Here is a 21,761-nt window from a genome sequence, read left to right as displayed (position 1 = left end):
GGGGAAGAAGAATGGCACCATCCCATCCACATCTCCAGGTCTCTGTCCGGGAAACAGGTGCCATGTCCAGGATTAATGTGTACAGTCACGCAGGACAATTCCTGAAAGCCACTGCTTGACCGGGGGCACCGGCATTTTAAAAATGGCACAAGAATCAGGGCCTATTCTGGAAATCCCAGAGCGATGTGTACCTCCAGCTATGATAAATGGTGGAATCAGGCCAGCATTAAATAACAAAGGGTACCATTGGGGTGCAGTTTGAGAGAATAGTGTGAGAGGACTCACTAAGCCTCACAAAGCAAAACCATTCATGAAACTCAATGAAAATGACAGTTATCCAAAATATCATAAGATTCAGCCCTGAGAGTTCTTTTTGTGGAGAAGATTGTAATTGGAGTTACAATGGAGAAGACTGGCTGAAATCAACTGCAAAGCATTTTTGTGAGATAGAATAATTAATGTGGTCCATGGGAAGTGTTGAGATATAACTTTTCAAAAGTGTTTCATAAGTCTGAACTTTATGATCAATGGAAAATCACTTCGAGGACACAAGCTACATTTTTACTGAATGCTGTCTTTCTCTCATCCCACAGCTCCAAAGACCACAACATAACATTGCTATACATTAACAGCACAGAGGTGAAACGAGTGGAGAGTGTCAAGCTCCTGGGAGTGGTCATCTACAGTAAGCTTTCTTGGAACTCTTCATGTGGATGCACTGGTTACAAAGGCCCAACAACACCTCTTCTTCCTCAGGCAGCTGAGGAAATTTGGCATGATGGCGAAAACCCTTGCCAAGTTTTATAGGTGTGCCATCAAGAGCATTCTGTCTGCATGTATCACTACCTGGTATGGCAACTGTACCATTCAAGATCAGAGACGGTTACAGAGAGTGGTGAACTCGGCCCTGACAACCACAAAGGCCAACCTCCCATGTGTAGAATCCATCTACAGTCCCGCTGTCAAGGAAAGGCCGCCAGCATTCTCAAAGATCCATCCCACCCTGGCAGTGTTTTTCTACAACCTCTTCCACCGGGGAGAAGGTTCAGAAGCCTGAACACAAGCACCAGCCGGCTTTGCAACAGTTTCTGCTCTACTGTTGTTAGAATACTGAATGGACTCACAAACTCTTAACATTCAATTCTACCTGTGTTTTTGTTTTTCCCACTGTTTACGTACTTAACTGTGTGATCTGCCTGCATTGCTCACAAGACAAAGCTTTTCACTGTGCCTCGGTACATGTAACAATACATTCAATTCAATTTAATTCAATTCAATACTTGCTTTACACAGTGCCCAATGTGGTCAACCACATGCTTTCTCTGTATTAGACATACAGCCAAAAAATACATGATTCAGGCTTCTTCAGTAAACAAGAATGATTAAGTTATAAAACTGAAATTTATTCAATGAAGATACAGAATCGGTTAAAACTTTGCATTTGATTTCAGCCATTTTTCTCCAAACAACATCAGTTACAACCTTCAGTCTGAAATGAACTCAGTTTCCAATCTTCACCTTTAGGCAACCACTTTCTACTACACAGAACCCGTGACACCTTTTCTTTGCGGATAAAGTTTATTAACTACTCAGTTTTATAGCTCCATCTATTCACCAGTCCTTTATATCTGAGTGAATCAAGTAATTCCAATGACTTGCTTAATTACATGCTATATTAATAAATCTACTTTTGCCTTAAACACATTCAATAGCCCTGCTTCCACCACTGTCTGGGGTAAAGATTTCCAATGTCACACAAAACCCACACAGAAAAGAGTTCGCTGCTCTGTACAACAGAAGCAGGGAAAGAGTACACGTGATGGATGTTGAAGAGCTGGGAAAGTGACAGCAGTCTCCTAAGGAAAAACATCACCTTCAGCATGATAGAGTGGTGTGGCATGGGGTGTGACAAGCTAGACATCCAGGTCCAATAGATGAGTGATTGTTTATTGATCATAAATTTGCTTTTGTTTAAAAAGTAAGTGGTTTGTGTTTATTCCCAGAAGCAAATGCAACGTTTTGTTTGTTTTCTTCTTTGCTTTTACTGTTGCTGAATGGAACTTAATGTTTTCAACAGTTTGAAGGCTTTCCAGTACTGTAATGTCCCCATATTAAATAATGAGAAGATATTAGACTATGCTGGACACTAGGGAAAGAGCAGAACCTCCTTAGACAGGGTCCTAAGATGGGATGACGTTATAGATGGAAAACCTGGGTAGCTTGATTCTTGTAGCTGCAGTTACAATGATTGTCGATCAGAGAAGTGGTGATGTAAAGTAGCAATACATGTTTGAATTTGAGTTTCTGTGTACAATGAACTGTCCTCCCTACAACCTATGTAATAGAAGGCTTCAGGAGCACTTCTTTTTTGTTCCCTTTCCTCTATGAAATATAAAGGGCAACTCCTGGCTGGCAGCACTTGGCCAGGTGCACAGTTGGCATTTAAATATGGTGCCAGGACCAACAATCTTGGGAGGTCCCAGCAGTGGCAAGTATTCAGGCATTGCTGAATGGACAGTAGCATAACTGGGGTGCCAAAAGGCAAGGTGCACACATAATGTGATACATTTCAAGTGAACTGCTTGAAATACCTTGCTCGATTTCAAGGAGAGAAGCCCTCTAGAAAACATATTTTTCTTCAATTTCTAGCTAGCTTACTCTCATACTTTAATTTCACCCCCTTCTTAATCTTTTACTCATTCTTTGCTATTCTTCATATTCTATCAAATCTTCTGACTGCCATCTATTATTGCAGAATTATATGCTTTTTCTTTCAGTTCAGTAATATCTTTAATTTCCTCAGTTAAGCAGAATTTGTGAGTCCTTCCTATTCTTTCCTTTTCACTGGAATGTATCTTTTCTGATTATTTTGCAATATCACTTCATATCTTTCCCACTGGTTAGTAGCCGATCGAACATATCCTGTTGTGTAATCATAATGTTATTTAAATGTAGAAAAACTGCAGAAAGCTGCAATACAAATAGAGTTGAGGCTAGTTTTGCAAGAAAGCTAGCACATCGGTGCAGCAGGAAATCAGAAAGGCTAATGGAAAGGTGGTCCTTATTTCAAGGGGATTAGAGTATAAGGGTAATGAAGTCTTATAGCAGCTGTACAATGTGCTGGTGAGACCACATCTGGAGTCCTGTGAGCAGTTTTGGTCCCCTTATTTAAGGAAAGATATGTCATTGGAAGCAGTTCACAGAAAGTTCACTAGGATGATCTCTGGTATGGAGAGACTGTCTTATGAGCAAAGTTTAAACAAGTTGGAACTCTATTCACTGGGAGTTTAGAAGAATGAGAGCTAATTGTATTGAACCAGATAGGATTCTGAAAGAACATGACAGGGTAAATGTGGAGAGGATGTTTCCCCTCATGGAAGAGTCCAAGACATAGTAACAGAATAAAGGGGTATCAATTTAAGACTAAGATGAAGAGGAATTTCTTCACAGCACAGAGAGCTGTTGGGGGACAGTCACTGTGTATACATAAGACTGAGATAGATAGATTCTTCATCAGTGGGGGAAATCAAGGGTTACAGGGAAAATACAGGAAAGTGGACACGAGGAATGTCAGATCAGCAATGCTCCTTTTGAATGGTGAATCAGGCTCAAGAGGCCAAACAGCCTACTCCTGTCCATATATCTCATGGTCTTATGAAATTTCTGTGTTTCTTAATTCTAAGCAAGTAGATTCATATCTGAGCTGCTGTACCAATACTATCACCCATCTCCTTTCTCTCTTGCCCCATCTTCCCAAAACACTTTGTATCCAGGAGTATGTAGTACCAGGCCTGTGGAAACTAGATCCAAATATCATTACAAACTTCAACAGACACACAGACCCAGCATTTGTCAACCAGAAAATAATGTTCACTTTGATTAACCAATGTTTCAGCCTAAGCAAAATTCTTGGGATTGGAGGAAAAAAGTGAAAACTAGTTTCTCCAAGGTCGAAACACAATTCAGAGCTTCTGTTTTGTAATCTACAATCTTGGAAGAACATTTTCTCTAACATCTTGTCTGAATTAAGTTGATTTATAGATAGTCACTTGGCTGGATTAGATCTATAGGAACTATACATTAACACAGTCATAGAGTCACAAGACGCATTTAGTAGAAAATCAACTCCATCAAAAATTTAACATAAATCAATATAATCAAATATTGAGATGAAAAGCTGCTTCTTTGATTGATAATTTTGAAAGATAATACAAGCAAGGAATGTATATTGCGACAAGGGTAATTTTAGGATAATAAGGTTTAAAAATTCAAGCTACAGCTGGTTAACATGCCAAATTTTGACTGAATCCATGATTCAAAAAAATGCATGCATCTAATGCCTATATAAGGTCTGAGATTTTCACCTTGGATTCTGTCCACGAGATCAAACTTCTGAGAGTATTTGCACTGATTGCAATTTTTAATTATATTTAAATTCTGCTGACAAAATTAATGTACTTATAAAAAGCTAAATAAGCTGACAGCTACTTCACAAAAAGGATTTTTTTTTACTCCATGCTTTAGGACTCTCAACAGAGGTCAAAAATGGAAGAAATATGATCCAAGAGTTGAAATCCAACTCACGTCATTATATTCAGAAGAAAACTACTTTAACAAATGTTACAATTTACAGTGAGCAAAGGGAAGTTAACCCATTTTAGCCAGAATACATGAAATATAGAAATACAGAAAATAGGAGCAGGAGTAGGCCATTCGGTCCTTTGCACTTGCTCTGCCACTCAATACAATCATGGCTAGTCATCCATCTTTGGTCTCAACTGCTTTCTGTTGCAGAGAATTCCACAGAATTCCACCACTCACTGGACGATGAAATTTCTCCTCAGCTCAGCCTTAAACGACATATCCCATATCCTCATATTGTCCCTGGTTCTGATCTCCTCGATCATCGGGAAATCCTTCCAATCTTTACTCTATATTGTCCTGTTAGAAATTTATAGATTTCAATGAGAACACTGTCATTCTTCTAAAATCCAAAGAATATAGTCCTAACTGATCTAGTATCACTGCATGCATAAGCCTCACCATTCCAGGAATCAGTTTGGTAAATCTTCATTGCTCTTTCTCCATAAGCAGAACATTCTCAGAAAAGAAGGCCAAAACTGCACACAGTATTCCAGGTATCGTCTCACCAAAGTTCTGTACAATTTCAGCAAGACATCACTGTTCCCTATGAAGGCAAACATACCATTTGCCTTCTTCACCACCTGTTGCATCTGTATCCTTACCTTTAGCGACTTATGTACAAGAACAACTAGCTTTCATTGCACCTCTCTCCCTTTCCCAACATATCACCATTAAGATAATAATCTGGCTTTCTGTTTCCACTATCACTTTAATGCACATCATAGTTCTACTGCCATGTATTTTCCCACTCATTCAACTTGTCTAGGTCACACTGAAGAACTCCCAATGAGAGAATTTTCCTTTGTCTGCATCCAGCCAGCCATTATCAAGATGATTGGGTGCATTTTGGTAAACGACTTTATCTGATTGTTCTTGAGTAATTTACAATATAGCACAAATCCAATCAACTTACTCCAAAACATTTTTTGTTTTGATAACCAGCAAATCTTGGTTTCCAAATGCATTGAATGCAAATCAAGGGAAAATTGCCCCTCATTTCTAATCAAAACATTATCATTCATTGTAACTTTCTATATTACACACTAAATTTCTACACTACAGAAGCAAATCCTTTGACTCATGCCAATCAATACAAAATAAACTATTAGATGAACTATAGTGTGACACATTTGGGTAGCAGCCCCAATTCCTTTACATACAAAACATGAAAACGGTGAAAACCAATTAATTTGAATAAATGATCCAAATAAAATAGCTCAGTGGTTGGCACTGTTGCCCCACAGTGCCAGGGACCTGGGCTCGATTCCAGCCTCGGGTGACTCTCTGTGTGGAGTTTGCTTCCCATGTTTGTGTCGGCTTCCTCCCCCAATCCAAAGATGTGCAGGTTAGGTGAATTGGCCATGCTAAATTTCCCATAGTGTTCAGAGATGTGAAACTTGTTTGCATTAGTCAGGGGAAATGTAAAGTAATAGTGTAGGTGAATGTATCTGGGTGGGACACACTTCAGAGAGTTGGTGTGGACTTGTCAGGCCAAATAGCCTGTTTCCACTGTAGGGATTCCATGATTCTACAACGACTTATGAAATTCTGTCCCATTGCATTGAAAGATCTCTAACTTCACTTTCCTATAGTTACTGCTCAAACATCATTGCAATCACATGCATTAGGATGGTTTATTGTTCATCTCAAATGAAAATAACTTTAGTGAAAGACAACTGCGTCTAATGTTTAAATGGAATGTAAAAAAAAGTACATCCTAAGAAGAGAGTCCCTTTTACCAAAGTCATATAATTTGGACTCCAGACTATCCAGACTTCCTGATGTTTTATGTAAATACAGAGCTAGAATCTTAAATTCTATGGATATGGTAGCAACAGTGATAGGAAACCAGACCTGAACAAGAATAGTCTGTTGAGAAAAAGTATTTAGATTTATTTCTGCTTGATTAATACTGAAAAAACCCTCAGACTGTTCAGTTCATTTTAATTCACAGAGTCTCAAAGTTTGAATTTCATTACTGGTTTAAGAGTCAGTGTCGTTAAATATTCAGCAAGTTTTCAATGTATCTGAAGTGCACAGAATATGGTGATTGAACACAGATCGAGTTATTATTGCACCAGTCCTTACAGCCTGACATTATAAATGCGAGTGGGATAAGAATAGCCATTGGATTCCAACCTATCTTACCATTCGTGCTTTCAAATTACAGTATGTTTACAAGAGGCTGAAGTCATTCAGGTCATTTTAATGGCCTGAACAGTGGGAAGAGGAGCAAACTTGCCACTTTTAAAATTGATCTCTAGTCATCATTAACATTTCTAACTTAGCCTGCTGCCTCTGCCTCCCCAGTGTGGGATGAGGATGAGGATGAGGGTGAGGGTGAGGATGAAGATGAGGGTGAGGCTGAGGGTGAGGATGAGGGTGAGGATGAGCATGAGGGTGAAGGTGAGGATGAGGGTGAGGGTTAGGATGATGATGAGGATGAGGGTGAGGATGAGAATGAGGATGAGGGTGACTTTAGGAGGAGAAGAGAGACAGCAGTACCAAACTTGGAACAAACACTTACTTCCATTATACTAACCGCCTAACCCAAAGAATTCTGACAGGATCAGGTATCGAGGTTGAATAAGAAGCAGGAAAAACAAATTTCAATGTAGTTTGTCAACCAAAACATTTCAGATCTGTATTCTCCACTGTAAAAAGAAAATTTCCACAAGGAATGATGCTTCCTTCAGGAATGGCTTTAATACGGACAGGTAACAGTCCATTGTGTTTCTGCAGTAAAACAGGATTTCAATTTACTATCAGATAATGCTACAATTAAAGAGAATCATACTGTATTGCATTGAATATGCCAGTTGTACAATGTCTACTTCACTTAGCAGGTAGTGCATGAATGTACTGTGGAAACAAATTTTAAGCTATCAGTTCAGATTCAGGGGGGTCAGGATTTAAAATGATAAATCAATCTAAATTTGTTTTGCAGTTTCTCAGATTTTTGTAGATTTTAGTAAACTTTTTTTTAATCACTGAAAATTCTCACCTCACTTACATGCAGTGTTTATGGAAGCCATTATGCTGCTATAGATCAATATGCTCCAACAAATGGGTTTCTGTTTCTGAATCAAGTCCCAAGACTTCACTGAATGTGGTAATCATTAACTCTAATAATGTAACTTTGACAAAGTTTTTTAAAAAATCAGTATAAGTTCTGGATTAAAGGAATAATACAGGGACAGTACTTGGTGCTGAGAATTATTAAAATCCCAAAACAACAATCCCCTGTTTCATATATTTAACAAGGTCACATTAAATTCAAACTGAAAGAACTGCAGATGCTGGAAATCAGAAACAGAAAACGGGTGGGGGTGGGAGAGGGTAAGGAGTAGACGATAGGTGGAAATAGAGCCCACAGAGAGAGAAGAACAGTTGGACAGACAAAGGAGTGGATAACAATCAGGCTAGGAATCAGAAACAACAACAGAAATTGCTGGAGAAACTCAGCAGATCTGGAAGCATTTGTGGAGAGAAACTCTTCTACCAGCTTCTATGTAAAAAAAAAAATCATTTTCTGAGCTATCTTCAGTTCTCAGGAAGGGCCACTGGACCTGAAACGTTAACTCTGATTTCTCTGTACAGATGCTGCAAAACCTGCTGAGATTTTCCAACAACTTTGTTTTGCACACACACTGATTAGTACTGAAGCATGAAATCATATTCCTCAAATTTACATCCCTGGATTTACAATTTTACTGTGAAACTAACACAACATGATAATAAGACCATAAGACCATAAGACATAGGAGTGGAAGTAAGGCCATTCGGCCCATCAAATCCACTCCGCCATTCAATCATGGCTGATGGGCATTTCCACTCCACTTACCCGCATTCTCCCCGTAGCCCTTAATTCCTTGTGACATCAAGAATTTATCAATCCCTGCCTTGAAGACATTTAGCGTCCCGGCTTCCACTGCACTCTGCGGCAATGAATTCCACAGGCCCACCACTCTCTGGCTGAAGAAATGTCTCCGCATTTCTGTTCTGAATTTACCCCCTCTAATTCTAAGGCTGTGTCCACGGGTCCTAGTCTCCTCGCCTAACGGAAACAATTTCCTAGCGTCCACCCTTTCCAAGCCATGTATTATCTTGTAAGTTTCTATTAGATCTCCCCTTACTCTTCTAAACTCCAATGAACACAATCCCAGGATCCTCAGCCGTAAATGGGAAAGACGCATTCTGTATCCTGAAAAGGATATATTTGCAAGATTGATAAGATCACTCACCCATTCTAATAATTTTTCTAAAGGACTAATTTTCTACAATTTTAATGTATCGCCATCCTTCCTCATGAAAGACAGACTGCTTGGAATGGAGCTCATAGATTTGTTTGGCTTATTGAATCTTTTCTTCTGTTATGACTGAACCTGTATAAGCTTTGCTTTTATATCAGGGTAAGATCCTAAAGGGAGAAGGTTCTCTAAGAGATAGATACCCTCAATATGAATTAGAAAATTCACTGAATGCCAAAAATAATTCATAAGACAGGACATGTAGTCACAGGGGGCTTAATAAAAATTGAGCTTTTCATTAATCAATTATTAAAAATCTAAATAGAAACTTCTACATTTCAGCAAAAGAAAAATTATTACTATAATATACTCAGTAGTGTAAGCTGCAATCCACTTCAATTTTATTGCTGTGTAATAGTTAATTCCATATATGTAAAAGTAATAACAAGAGGGTTGTAGGAAGAATAATAAATCTCCTTTACCCTCCCAAATCCCTGGAGCTGTTTTGTTGCAATTGCAAATGGAGATTAGGCTGTAACAGCCATAGGATTTCAGAAGATCATGACATTAAGCTATAAGCTGCAACTTATAGATGAAACACAAATGACTGCATCATAAATCACCACAAAGTCTTCTTGGGATGGGGGAATGGCAGTGGAAAAACAAAACTTAAAGGCTGGAAACAATTTTTGAATGTCAGCAAACAACACGTGGCAAAATAAAAACACAAAGTGCAGGGAATTCTCAACAGGTTATGCAGCACCCTTGGAGAAAAAAGAGAGTTAACAGCAGGAATTTAATCCAGCCTATCATAATGGGGAACATGATGGATGGGTCCAGTTAATCCTGGGAGAAGGCACACATCTGTTGTCTAGCAGCAGGAAAATCTCTTGCAATTAAACTGGACGTGGGAATGGGCCAAGGTGAGAAATTAGTCTGTTGTAGTGGAATGTCATTTTGGTACATTAGTGACATGACTTAGCCCTGAACCCATCAGAATTTATGATGGCTCAGGAAGAACATCTGAGCAACAGAGCCTCCAATTCCTCAGTGAAGTCAGCCAGGTAAAAAGTATTGTATTTGCCTGTGGCTGCCTTAAAGGGAGGAGTGGGGATCCCCTTTCCAAGATAAATATTGTCTGATTGAGGGACTTGACATTGAGAAGGGGGTAGCTACAGAGTCACCCATGTTCCTTTGCCTCTGAGCTCTCATCTCCAACCTTTTCACCCCAGTGATCCCTTCCCCAAGACCAACATTCTGCCCTCAATCACCCGAGTTTAAGGATCCTGTGGCAATCCCTGGTGACGCTCCCAGTGGCAATGCAGGCAATGGAGAGGTGTAGACCCCAGGGTGGCCAGTAACCCTCAGGGATGGGATCTCAGCTGTAAGGTTCCTAAATCATCAAGAACATCTGATACTGAACACTTGGGCCTCTCACATGAAAGCTACATGGGGGTCCCATCAATTCTCCAACCACTGGTTGGGACTCACATCAAAAACATTAAGCTCTGCTAACATTCAGATCTGCGATCTTTCATCAGAGCTCAGACATGAAATGTTCATCTTCTTTCTTTCTCCATGAATGTGTGTGTCCAGAATTTTGTCTTTATTTCAGATTTCCAGAACTTGCAGTTTTTTTTTTGCTATAGCATGTTACAGAATCCTTGTTTCACCCAGGGGGTTTGAATACAGCTCTTGTTAATATTGTTGCATATGGCCTTACAAAAACAATATAAAAGTATAGCTAAAAATCAAGGATAACTTTCAGTGAACTTGGGCTTGTCAAGGATGTGTTGGATTGCATCCTGCTTCCTAGCTGGCACATAACAAATAAAAACTATAAGACCAGAAGTTATATTAAATTGTGATTGGTTGAGTCAAAGATTTTTGCTCTTGATATTTTTAAAATCCTTGGTCATCAAATATTTTACCTAATAGACATTTCTTCAGAATACACTGTAATCCAAAGAACACAATTTCTTTGAATTCTTTTCTTTTCAACATTCAAAGCAGGAGCAGATTTTATTGGTAACCGGATGGATACTGTTTGAGATGAGTAACCTGATGAACCAAAAAAAGTCTTCAGTACCTATAGCCAATAATTTTAAATCCCAAAATAAAATTTTCCCACCTCAAAAAGAAACATAGGAGTGGCAGCACTGTCATCTCTCACAAGCTTTTTGAAGATCAAGTTATTACCACAGTGTGCAGAGGGAAAAAAACAAAAACTACAGATAGGAACAACCGTTAGAGCAGAGAGCAGTGGAAAAGCACAGAGAGGGCATAAGTATGGGAGGACCAAAAGGGAAAAAATGCTGTACTTGGATAGAAAAGTAATATACCCAGGATTAGACAGACAATTAGGAAAGATCAACTATTTCAATTTTCTTCAAATATGAATCTATAATTTTCTTAGTGTTATCTAGCAGCTATTGTTGCTGGCTACAAACAATTTTTAAAAAGCAGAGGCGGACTCAATATTCATACAAAATCGTGGCACTTGTATAAACTGGCAACTGTAAAAATCAAGGTAATATATTTATTTGAATGACCAAACAATTCCAGTCACTACTGTACTCAAAAGGGCGTCCTACTGACAGCGGATTGCCCTTCAGTTTGAAGCACCAGAATCTTCCACAATGGAAAGTGAAGACCAATAATGGTCAAGTCACTGACAACTAAACATCTAATTTCCCAGCTGCCCAACCTTACATTCAACGTTAAAGACAGGGCTGAAATGAATCTGATGGAAGTGCAGAGAGACTATTCCCACTTATGAAAGGATGAAGAACAAGAGGGTGCAGATTTCAGTAAAAGAAGTACAAGTGATGAGGGAAAACTCTTTTCACTCAGTGAATGGTTAGTGTCTGGAAGGTACTGCCTGCAAATGTGTGATGGAGGCAGGTCCCATCGAGGCATTCAAAGGGAATGAGATAGTTATTTGAAAAGGAAGAACGTTCAGGATTATGGGAAGAAGTCAGAAGAGTGGCATGAGATGAGACGCCCCCCTTTCATTGAACTGCTTATTATCTGCCTCCAGCTCTATAACATTATGTTGTTCCAATAAGACATTTATTAAAATTACATGAACTTAATTTCAAACCACACAGCTGCTCTCATCTTCTGTGTCTTCCTTCTTCCAACTGAAGGTCTCCCTGGGTCGCCTTCTTTCTTTTTATTGGGAGAATGTTACATATGAAATGGTACCTTTGATAGAAAATGATACCTAATTTCTTGGAGAGCAATATGTTAGCTCTCCATACATTTCTGTCTCAATGGCAGTTGCTCTCTGACCAATTTTCAAAATGCCCACATATTATACCCTGCAATATCAGATCGTCTCAATAGACAATAGACAATAGACAATAGGTACAGGAGAAGGCCATTCTGCCCTTTGAGCCTGCACCACTATTCAATATGATCATGGCTGATCATCCTTAATCAGTATCCTGTTCCTACCTTATCTCCATGACTCTTGATTCCATTATCCTTAAGAGCTCTTTCTGAAATGAATCCAGAGACTGGGCCTCCACTGCCCTCTGGGGAAGAGCATTCCACACAGCCACCACTCTCTGGGTGAAGAAGTTTCTCCTCATCTCTGTCCTAAATGGTCTACCCCATATTTTTAAGTTGTGTCCTCTGGTTCGGCACTCACCCATCAGTGGAAACTTTCCTGCCTCCAGAGTGTCCAATCTTTTAATAATCTTATATGTCTCAATCAGATCCCCTCTCAGTCTTCTAAACTCAAGGGTATACAAGCCCAGTCGCTCCAGTCTTTCAGCGTAAGGTAGTCCCACCATTCCAGGAATTGACCTCATGAACCTACGCTGCACTCCCTTAATAGCCAGAATGTCTTTCCTCAAATTTGGAGACCAGAACTGCACACAATACTCCAGGTGCAGTCTCACCAGGGCCCTGTACAGCTGCAGAAGAACCTCTTTGCTTCTATACTCAATCCCTCTTGTTATGAAGGCCAGCATGCTATTAGCCTTCTTCACTACCTGCTGTACCTGCATGCTTACCTTCATTGACTGGTGTACAAGAACACCCAGATCTCTTTGTACTTCCCCTTTACCTAACTTGATTCCATTTAGGTAGTACTCTGCCTTCCTGTTCTTGCCACCAAAGTGGATAACCATACATTTATCCACATTAAACTGCATATGCCATGCATCTGACCACTCACCTAACCTGTCCAGGTCACCCTGTAATCTCCTAACATCCTCCTCACATTTCACCCTGCCACCCAGCTTAGTATCATCAGCAAATTTGCTAATGTTATTACTAATACCATTTTCTATGTCATTAATATATATTGTAAAAAGCTGCGGTCCCAGCACTGATCCCTGGGGTACCCCACTGGTCACTGCCTGCCATTCCGAAATGGAGCCATTTATCACTACTCTTTGTTTCCTGTCAGCCAACCAACTTTCAATCCAAGTTAGTACTTTGCCCCCAATACCATGCGCCCTAATTTTGCTCAATAACCTCCTATGTGAGACTGTATCAAAAGCTTTCTGAAAGTCCAGATACACTCCATCTACTGGATCTCCCTCGTCCATCTTCAGAGTTACATCCTCAAAAAATTCCAGAAGAATAGTCAAGCATGATTTGGTCTCAGTGGTTCTATGTTGGCAAAACAATTAATTCAAACTTGACTGGATTTTAATATCCTGGGGTATAATTTAAATTGCTTGGTTAAACTTGAATTGTTGTCAAAACAGCAACCAAAACTCAGGTATCAGTTTCACAGTCAAATGTTACATATTTTCAATTTTCCAGTATACTCTCGGACTGCCATTTAGTCACATACACAAGTAAGTTCATAGTTCAGACCAGTATTCACTCTGTCTTAAAGGTACAGTACACATCTTCAACTTCATAACATTTCTCCCCTTAAGAAAAGAATGTACCATCATAATGAAAAAATGGCTTCAATCTTTTTCCACTTCTTAATCCCATTACGATGAAATACATAGGTCATTAATCTAAATTATATGTTCCAGATTAACTTCTGCACATATATATAACATTGGAATCGGTGAAATCTTATCTATATTTTCCTTTAAATCCACGACAGCACATATATTATCACATTTTTACGACTCACAACATGTACAATTTGTGAATTAAAAGTTTGTAACTTAAGTCCACCAAAATCGTCTCATATTTTTGTCTTTAAATCTTTCCAAGAACGTAAGAAATTTGTGGTCAGTGTACACAACTGTTTCTAATACATTATTCATCACATAAACATTAAAATGTTGTGAGGCCAGTACCAAATCCAATAATTATTTTTCGATGGTAGAGTACTTTTTCTGGTGGGTGTTGAGTTTCTTTGAAAAGTAGCCAATTGGACATTCAATTCCATTATCGTCTTCCTGTAGCAGTACAGCTCGAATTCCTACATCGCTAGCGTCAATTGCAACTTTGAAGAGTTTAAAAAAAAATTGCCGAAGCTAAAGCTGATGTGGTGAATAACACTGCTTTTAAGTTCTCAAGTGCCTCCTGGTATTGTTCTGTCCACTGAAATTTTGTATTCTTCTTTCGTTAGTCTGTTACTGGTGCCACCACACTGCTGAAGTTTGGAACAAACTTAGAGTCATATAGTTATAGAGATGTACAGCATGGAAACAAACCCTTCAGTCCAACCCGTTCATGCCGACCAGATATTCTAACCCAATCTAGTTCCACCTGCCAGCATCTGGCGCATATCCCTTCAAACCCTTCCTATTCATATACCCATCCAAATGCCTCTTAAATGTTTCAATTGTACCAGCCTCTACCACTTCCTCTGGCAGCACATTCCATACACGTACCACCGTCTGTGTGAAAAAGTTGCCCCTTCGGTCTCTTTTATATCTTTCCCATCGCACCCTAAACCTATGCCCTCTAGTTCTGGACTCCCCAACTCCAAGGAAAAGACATTGTCTATTTATCCTATCCATGCCCCTCATAATTTTGTAAACCTCTATAAGGTCACCCTTCAGCATCTGATGCTCCAGAGAAAACAGCCTAAGCCTGTTCAGCCTCTCCCTATAGCTCAAATCCTCCACTTCTTGTAAATCTTTTCTGAACCCTTTCAAGTTTCCGATAGGAGGGAGACCAGAATTGCACGCAATATTCCAACAGTGGCCTAACCAATGTCCTGTACAGGCGCAACATGACCTCCCAACTCCTGTACTCAATACTCTGACCAATAAAAGAAAGCATACCAAATGCCTTCTTCACTACCCTATCTACCTGCGACTCCACTTTCAAGGAGTGATGAAGCTGCATCCAAGGTCTCTTAGAATCCACTTAGTCCCAAAAATCGAAGCACCTCTTTCTTCGAGGATGGTCATGGAAATTCCATAATGTCTTTCGTTTTCACATTCCTTGGGGTCAAACTTCCATGACCAATGTTATGTCCCAAGAACGTCACCTCTGCCTTAGTGAATTCTGTTTTATTTAAGATTATTACCAGTTTTACTTCTCATAATTATTCAAAGAGCTCTGCCAACTGTATCATATGATCTTTCCATGACTCGCTAAAGGTCACTACATCATCCAGATGTATTGCATAATTTGTTTATCTGGCCACAACTCTGTTCATGAGTCTTTGGAATGTGGCTGATGCGTTCTTCATTCCAAAGGGCATCACTTTGAATTGATATAGCCCATGTGGGGTTACAAATGCAGAAATTTCTTTTTCTTTCTCTGACAAAAGTACCTGCCAATAAACATGCAGTAAGTCCACCTTTGTGATATAAGTGGCTTGTCCAACCTTCTCTATACAGTCCTCCAAACTTGGTATTGGATGTGTGACCAATTTTGTTATGGCGTTGACCTTCCAATAGTCCACACAAAATCATTGAGTCCCATCCCATTTGGGAACTAACACAATCAGTGAACTCCACTCACTCTGACTCGATTTGATGATATCTTCATTGAGCATCCCATCCATTTCCTTCTGGACCTGTGTGGTTTTGAGAAGATTAAGTCTATAGGAATGTTGTTTATCGAGCAGCATGCACAACAGCATTAGTCCTCCCTATCTTATTCTTGCATATGTCCCCATACAGCTGCAATAAACCTTTCAACTCAGGCCTTTGCTCCTGAGACAGATAACTCACTAACCTATCCCACTCCTCAAGGATTCCTCATTATTTAATGTATTTTGAGGCACATCAAACTCCACGACATCTGGATTTGATTCCTCATCCTACGGGGCAGTGACTAACACCTGTTTCTCCAGTTCCCTGTCTCTATTATAGTAAAATTTAAACATATTCAGATGACATACCCAATGCAGTTTTTTCTATGTGGCATCTTTACCAGATAGCTTACCTGACTCAACTTTTTTCTCAATTTGATAGGGACCACTAAACCTGGCTTTGAAGGATCTCCTACCACTGGTAACAACTATTACAGACTGATTAGCTCCCATATTTCTCAAAATTGTAACTTCTTTCCCTTCATTCCTTGCTCCTCCTGAGTAAACTTTACCCTCAGAGGTGAAATCTTTAAAGAGATCTGGCACCAGCCTCTGTCTAGGCCATACACTATCCTGCAGCTCCTCAACTTTGCTTGGGATTTCCTTTACTACTTTCACTAATCTCACTGGCTTAGCCTCTTTTACCACAACTTTTCCCACAGTACCTTTCTTCAATTGCCAGCACTGTGATTTTGTCCCACCTTACCACAGTGGACACACCTGAGGCCTTTAACCTCCTATTCGCCCTTTGGGCTTCTTTTTTCACTTGTGGTTAACTATTACTAATATTCTCCCAATTTCTATCTATCACTATTTACGTATTATTAGTGTTCATCCACGCGAATTCTTATCATCTCTGGAAGTGAGTTTTTAAACTCTTCCAGCAGAATAATCTCTCTTAGAGCCTCATAATTCTTAACTATTTTTAAGGCCCACACCCATCTATCAGAATGACTATGTTTAATTCTTTCAAATCCAACATAAGTCTGACCTGGTTCCTTCCTTATGTTTCTGAATTGCTGTCGATAGGCTTCTGGTACCAATTCATAAGCACTTAAAATAGCCTTTTTGACATCTGCATAATCTCTTGATCTCTCATCTGACTGCACTGCAAATACCTCACTAGCTCTGCCGACCAGCTTAGTCTGAACTAGCATTACCCACAAGTTCTCTGGCCAATTTTTGCCATGTCAATTTTTCAAATGAAATAAAGAAGGCTTCAACATCTTTTTCATCATAATGTGGCAATATTTTAACATATTTGTATACATCACTACCTTCTGTTTTCATCTCCATCCTATTAACTTGACTTTCCTGACTAATTCACAATTTCTGAAGTTTAAATTCTCTCTCTCTTTCGCTTTCTTCTCTCTCACTTTGCTCAGCTAAGAACCTTCTCAAAGAACCTAAGAGCCTTTCTTTATCTTCTTACTCCAGTTGCTTCAATTGCAATTTACGTTTTTCTAACTCTATGCATTTGTCTGTTTCTCTGATACACCTAAGTGTTTGACCAACTCCTTTACAATTTCAGCTTTACTTTGGTCCCTGGTTAAACCCAATTCTAACCTATTTGCTAATTCAAAAAGCAATTAGCTTTCTAAACGCTCTTGGCAAATTTGGGAAGCATCTTCAAACTCCAGAATCTCTTTAGCTATCTTTAGAGCCATTTCCCTCACTTCTAATTTAACCAACCACAAGTAACCGTAATTAAACAAATTTTCTCACCTAAGTTTTGTTTAAAGACTAGGACACTAATCACCAAGTGTGTAAGTCTGCTGCGATCTTTCATAACCCCAAATCAATTCAAATCTTGTCCAAGTCTGTCCAGATCCCAGACCCGAGCCCCCAAACTGTTATGCCACAGTGAGGAACCCCTTTGTTAATTGACCTAAACACCCAGAAAAGCTCGCCCCATCTTGTAATCTGTTAAAATACAAGTGATACAGCACTCCCAAATTCCATTATTTAAAGAAAATAACATCAATTTATTGTGTTTACCCTAAAAGTGAGCATTAAATGACAATTGGGAGAAAGTGAGGTCTGCAGATGCTGGAGATCAGAGTCAAAGTGTGGTTCTGGAAAAGCGCAGCAGGTCAGGCAGCATCCAAGGAGCAGGAGAATCAACATTTTGACTCTGATCTCCAGCATCTGCAGACCTCACTTTCTCCTCTTCTTTCTTTTTACTGTGAGAATGTTACATATGAAAAGGTATCTATGATAGAGAGGGATTCCTAATTTCTTGGAGAGCAAGATGTCCATGTGCTTCTGTCTCAACAGCAGTTGCTCTCTGATCAGTTTTCAAAATGCCTACATTTCATACCCCTCCAACATCGGATCATCTCATTGGTTCAATGTTGACAAAACAGTAAATTCAAACTCAATTGGGTTTTATCATCCAGGGGCATAATTTAAACTGCTTGGTTAAATTTGAATTGTTGTCAAAAGATTAAGCAAAACTCAGGTATCCGTTTCATGGCCAAATGTTACATATTTTCAAATTTCCAGTACATTCTGGGATTGCCATCTAATCACATACACAGGCGCATGTAAGCTCTCAATTCAGAACAGCATTCAACCTCTCTTAAAGGTACAGTATACGTCTTCAACTTTAGAACACAGGGCAAATGGTTTACAAATCAAAAGGTCAACAACAGCTTACAACCACTGTGCTAGAAGATATTTGGACCTCTTCAGGCTTCAGCTATATCCTTTTGTAGTGACACACATCACCTCCTCTTCCAGGGGTCAGAGTCGTTTGGCAACGTCATTCACACCACAAACTGTTCAGCTACCAGGAGCCAATCAGATAGTGCTGGCAGGCTAAAGACATTTGTCATGATTAACTAGTCACCATTCCACAAACCAATCAACTACTTCTTGTCAGCCAAATCTCACTTTGTGCACACCCTGGCCAGCCATCTGCAACCAGCTACCCCTCAAAAGTTGAACAAACTAGTTGTGTAAACAACACGTGTAATGAGTTTCAGAACTTCCTTTTAAACCATCCAGCAATCCCTCCCACAATCCATGGTTTTTGAATAGTCCTTTATGCTTTATCATCCGTAACAAGAACACAGAGAAGCAAAAACAAAAGATCTTTACAGCAGACTCAATGGGCAAAATGGCCTCCTTCTGTGCTATAATAATGCAGTGATTCTGTTAATTCCATGAGATTTATGTAGTCATTATTTTTTTCAAACACATTCACCACTGATCCTTATGTCTTAACACCTTTATTCAGCTATGCTGTTCATATCTATATCCATAAAATGGCTCTACATGTTATCTCAAGTCTAGGATATGCAGAAAACAATACCTTGACCACAACTGGCTGACCTAGTTTAAATTTCATTAGACAACCAGAAAAAGGCAGAAAAATACATAAAAGCATATTTAAACAAAATAGTTTTGTGTGACAAGGAGAAGCAAGAATGATGTTCCAAACAACTAAAGAAGAACACAGACGACAGCAGTTCCACCATTAAATGCTATGCAAGACAACAAGCTTCCTCCAAGTCTGGCATCTTCACAACTTGCTCAAAGATTGCCATTTCATCAAGATTGTTGGCTCAAAATCCTGGATCTTCCTACTTTACAGCATTGCAAGAGTGCTTTCATCATATGGACTTCAGTGGTTCATGAAAAAGGCCAGCCCTCACTTGCTAAAGAGCATCTCAGATAAGGAATAAATGTCAGCATTGCCAGCAATTACTGTATCCATATCCTGAGAATGAATTGAAAATAGTATTGCAATACTAGAAAAAGTTAAGATATTTCCACAGTAATAAAACGACATATACAATACAGCTCACAAGCGCTAATAACAATAGAAGATATGAAAATAAAATATCAAAATTATAAGGTTATAAATGTTTTCAAGTAATACACAGTTGCATCATTGATTTTTAATTGGTAAAATTGTTGCCTTCAAGATTTTAAAGGATATTACAGACAATATATAATACATGTAAAATCTGGTGAAATGTGATAAGGAACTGTTTTTCTTTGTAAAATCAATAGCGAGAGAAAGCGGACCTTTTAATCTAAATGAAACTTGATGCTAAATTTTTTTTTGTTTCACAGCACTAAAAAGTTTAAAAACAATAAAAGCTGGGGAAAAATTCAGCACATCAGGCAAAAAACTGTAGAAAGAAAGTATTGTTTCTTATTTTAGATTTCCAGAATTCACAATATTTTTCTTTCATATTACTAAAATATTGCTTAAATTTGAAATGGCTTCACCTTCCTCGGTTCAGTTTGGGTACTGGCTGTAGGTGCATATCACCACTGCTTTAACACTACAGCTGATGATAAGGTCGCACTTACTTGCACATTCAAATACAGCTACATCGTATATTGTGCAAATTGTTAAGGGTAAGGAAATTATCCTCCTCTATCAGTTGATAGCAGCTTTACACCACTGACAATTAAACAGCTTCTCTTCAGGTGCTTTAAAATAAAGGTAGGTGAGCTGAGAGTGATGCTCTTCACATCATGGCAGCGTATGACTCAATGTGACATCATGAAGCCCTAGCACAAGAGTCACGGGCAATTAGGAGTGAAATTTTCTGCAGGCTGGAGTCATAACTAGCACAAAGTAAGGTGGTTCTGGTTGTTGGAGGTTGATCATCTTAGCCAGAAGTATCACTATAGGAATTCCTCAGCATACTGTCATAGGCCCAATTGTCTTCAGCAATTGCTGCTTTACTGAAATGAAGTGAAATTTCTTCGCCCAGAGGATGGTGATTCCACAATGTTCGGTACCATGCACCATTCCTCAATACTGAGACAGCTCTTATCCAGATGCAGAAAAACCAGGACAATATCAGGCTTGAGCTGATAGGTTACAAGTAACTTTTATACCAGACAAGTACCAGGCAATTACCACCTCCCACAAGTAAGAATTAACCAATCACCCCTTGACATTCAAAATCATTATAATCCCTGAATCCCATGAGCAGGAACTGAACTGGATCTGCCATATAAATACAGTGGCTATAAGAGCAGGTCAGACACTAGAAATTCTGCAGAAAGTAACTTAGCTCCTGTTTCCCCAAGGCTCGTCCAACACCTAAGTCAAGACTATGATGCAATGCTTCCCACTTGCCTGCATGAGTGCAGCTCCAGCAACATTGAGGAAGCTCAATACCATCAGGACATTGCTACCCCATCCATAACCTACACCACTCCTTTCCTTTCATAACTGATGCAATGAAGGTTGTGTGTGTACTAAGTACAAGATCCATTGCAGCAACTCATGCAGAATCCTTCAATAACAACTTCCAAACCTTTGAACTTCATTCGCTTGAAGGACAAGGGCAGCAGCTGCTTGGGAACATCAGGTTGCCTTCCAAGTGACCCATCTGAATTGGAACAATATTGTGGTCCTTCACAGTATCTGGGTCAAAGTCCTGACCTCTGTTCCTAACAATGTCTCAAGGACTGCAGTAACTCAAGAACACTGCTCACCATTATTTTACCAAATGCAATCAGGGATGGGCAATACATGCTCGATATAAGTAAAACAATTTTGATGAATCAGCTCCAACATAAAGCTGTGCACATCAAATGCTGAAATAATTCTTTTGGCTTTAACACTCAAGATCAAGATGGTGAGTGAGGAACCCAGAGCATGGTACAATTGATTCAAATCTATGAAAACAATGGAAAACAATGAAAACTTGAAGGAAAGCAAAATGAGGTTTTAAATGTAATTTTCAACAATTATAATTTACAGTCAATTCACTACAACTTTTTTTTAAGCATTATCAAGCACTTTGTAGAAATCTCTAGTTACATTGTGCATATGAGAACTAAATGGTAAGTTGGAAATAAAAACAGAAATTCTGAAGAAGGGTCACTGCACACTCAAAACATAACTCTGTTTTCTC

General features: G+C 39.1%; 1 protein-coding gene across 1 annotated transcript in view; it reads right to left on the bottom strand.

Moving 5' to 3' along the window:
- nampt2 (nicotinamide phosphoribosyltransferase 2) overlaps positions 1-21,378 on the bottom strand; it is a 58,799-nt gene extending 37,421 nt beyond the window's left edge. Inside the window, 8 exon segments of the mRNA XM_087994576.1 lie at positions 6,384-6,515; positions 7,255-7,275; positions 7,278-7,380; positions 8,926-9,029; positions 10,826-10,894; positions 10,897-10,930; positions 10,932-10,955; positions 21,340-21,378. Of these exon segments, the coding sequence (XP_087850702.1) occupies positions 6,384-6,515; positions 7,255-7,275; positions 7,278-7,380; positions 8,926-9,029; positions 10,826-10,894; positions 10,897-10,930; positions 10,932-10,955; positions 21,340-21,378 (526 nt within the window).
- Positions 21,379-21,761: the final 383 nt, after the last annotated feature.

This window comes from Chiloscyllium plagiosum, unplaced genomic scaffold (assembly GCF_037043375.1).
Source record: "Chiloscyllium plagiosum isolate Xiang-an unplaced genomic scaffold, Cpla_swu_hap1 HiC_scaffold_14, whole genome shotgun sequence".
Lineage (NCBI taxonomy): Eukaryota > Metazoa > Chordata > Chondrichthyes > Orectolobiformes > Hemiscylliidae > Chiloscyllium > Chiloscyllium plagiosum.
Note: the sequence above shows the minus strand (reverse complement) of the source record. Positions and strands in the feature narration are given on the sequence as shown.